General features: G+C 54.2%; 1 protein-coding gene across 1 annotated transcript; it reads right to left on the bottom strand.

Annotated features, from left to right (window-relative positions):
• Window positions 1–394: 394 nt before the first annotated feature.
• Window positions 395–1,518, bottom strand: LOC136473639 (NDR1/HIN1-like protein 1). Its single transcript, XM_066471298.1, has one exon. It carries the CDS (start codon window positions 1,270–1,272, stop codon window positions 631–633), a length of 642 nt encoding a protein of 213 aa, XP_066327395.1. The 5' UTR covers window positions 1,273–1,518; the 3' UTR covers window positions 395–630.
• Between the last annotated feature and the right edge of the window lie 694 nt (window positions 1,519–2,212).

Genomic DNA, 2,212 nt, shown 5'->3' with positions numbered 1-2,212 from the left:
GCCAAAATCTAAAAAATTTTTGATCTAAACGCACCCTAATTATTAGTCCAAGCTAGCGCAGTGACACACTGCTAAATTTTGGTGCTGAATTTAAGGCGTTCCTGCCTCCTGGTCGAGTGGCTGGCGAGCTGTCACTGTCGACTCTCACCGCGCCATGCATCATGTAGGATCGATCTCTAGCTATTATTGAACGATGTGACGCCTCGCCTAATGTCACTTTATTTAACATATCGTACGCGTGCATGTACAGTATTTTTAAATAAGATACAGGAACGTAGTAGTTTGGTGCTTGCCCTGGACGCGTTCGTCATGTACTGTGTGACTCGCATAGAAACGGAGGGACTACTACTCTTCAGTCTTTAGTCGTCATTACACGTACATACATTTCAGGACAAAGGACGAAACCAAATATAATTAATACATGTTGGTACAATTGACTTCAAGTTTTTGAAACAGAAATTTATTCTCCCACAAGAGAGTGAGAACTGAGAATGAGACATGAACAAAATTAAACAGCGTAATTAACAGTGTACGTGTACCCAAAGATGAAATTTGAGTAGCACGTGGCAACCAGGCGTACGGCAGCTAGCGCGCGCGATCGAGCTACGAGTGCGTCATCAGTGGATCACATCACACCTCGACGCTGCATCCTGTGGGCTGCGCGAACTTGAGCGACGACACGGTGTTGTTGCCGCCGCCGCCCACGACGCCGGGGTACCCCGCGGAGAGCACGGCGGGGCAGCTGACGAAGAGGTGGTAGCTGCCGGACACCCAGCTGCCGACCTTCCACTTGAGGCGGCCGTCCACCTTGACCTGCAGCGCGACGAACCCGGCCTCGACGTCCTGCTTCAGGGCGTCGGCGACGTAGCCGGCCACGGGCACGGACTCGGCCGACAGCACGGGGGACCAGACGGTGACGTCGCGGTGGCCCTGGTACTGCGGCGGCAGCGACACGGGCACCGTGACCGCCTCGTTCTGGTAGGTCACGAACACGTCCAGGCGCTTGTAGAAGATGCCCACGTGGTCGTTGGGGTTGCGGGAGGCCAGCGTCACCTGCGCCGACGCCGTCAGCGACGGGTCGCCCAGCGAGATGGGCCGCCGCAGCTGCAGGTCCTGCAGGTAGAAGGACGGCTTGGAAGGGCGGAGGGCGAGGTAGATGACCAGCGCCACGAAGGCGACGATGAGGACCAGCGCCAGCAGGCACGACCCCAGGCAGCCGCAGCAGCGACGCAGGTGGTGCTCGTGGCGGTGGTGCTTGTCATCCTTGCTCATGGCTGACCCTGCTCAGAGCTCACTACTCTGCTCCGCTGTGCTGTGTGTGGCTTGTGGGTGTGGGTGTGAGACTGTGAGCAGCTGAGCTGAGCTGAGCTTGCTGGGGCTTTCGTTCTGGCTGGGTGGGTGGGTGGGTGACTGAGCCGTGCGGTGTAGGAAAGCGTAGTGGCTTTTAAAATCGGTAGTGGCACACCAAGCGTGCTACGCCTACACAAACACAGCGCATGTGCCACTCAAAAGGGGTTCTCTTCTTGCTAGCACATCACGAATGGACGATTGGTTAACCCTCGCTGCAGGGTTGAGCAGAGCAGAGAAGGTGGAGCGGAAAGCAACGTCTCAACCGAAGAAGATTCCTCCACCTGCTAATTCGGTACGTACTTCATCCGGTGGGCCACCGGGTATGCACATGCTTTGAGATTCGTGTCCAGCTTTGACCTTGCTTGAGTGCGACGGCGGGAGCTACACACGTCAGCTTGAGATTCACTCAGCCACGCTTGAATTTTAATACACAAAAACGGTGGCCGACAGTTGTCCGTTGGGTCCTTCAATCTTTAAAACCGAGTGCCTTGAATTTCCTAGTTTTAATTATGTATATAAACCGTTTGTTTTACATCTCTAGGGCTTGTTTGGTACCACGCTCGTAGAAGAGCCCAGTGAACCCGTCCGGTCCTGGCGCCTTGTCTGATGGAATGTCACTGATCACCGACAAATCTTCCGCATCCGAGAAGCAAGCGTCAAGGTCGCTGAGGTCGGTGGACTGCAGGCCTAAATGCTTCAAGATCGATTCTTGTTGTATGCTCAAAGCTTGAACCAAGAATTGCAAAGAAGTACTCAAACAGCGCAGTGTCCTTTGCTTCGTCCTGCACAATTTCCATGCCTTCGACCCTCAGTGAAGCGATGTAGTTTTTTGCAACATGAAAGCCGATGTTCAACAAGGCAA

This window comes from Miscanthus floridulus, chromosome 8, assembly GCF_019320115.1.
Source record: "Miscanthus floridulus cultivar M001 chromosome 8, ASM1932011v1, whole genome shotgun sequence".
Lineage (NCBI taxonomy): Eukaryota > Viridiplantae > Streptophyta > Magnoliopsida > Poales > Poaceae > Miscanthus > Miscanthus floridulus.
Note: the sequence above shows the minus strand (reverse complement) of the source record. Positions and strands in the feature narration are given on the sequence as shown.

Coding starts and splice junctions, on each gene's coding strand:
- LOC136473639 (XM_066471298.1), bottom strand. CDS start 1,272: ATGAGCAAGGATGACAAGCACCACCGCCACGAGCACCACCTGCGTCGC.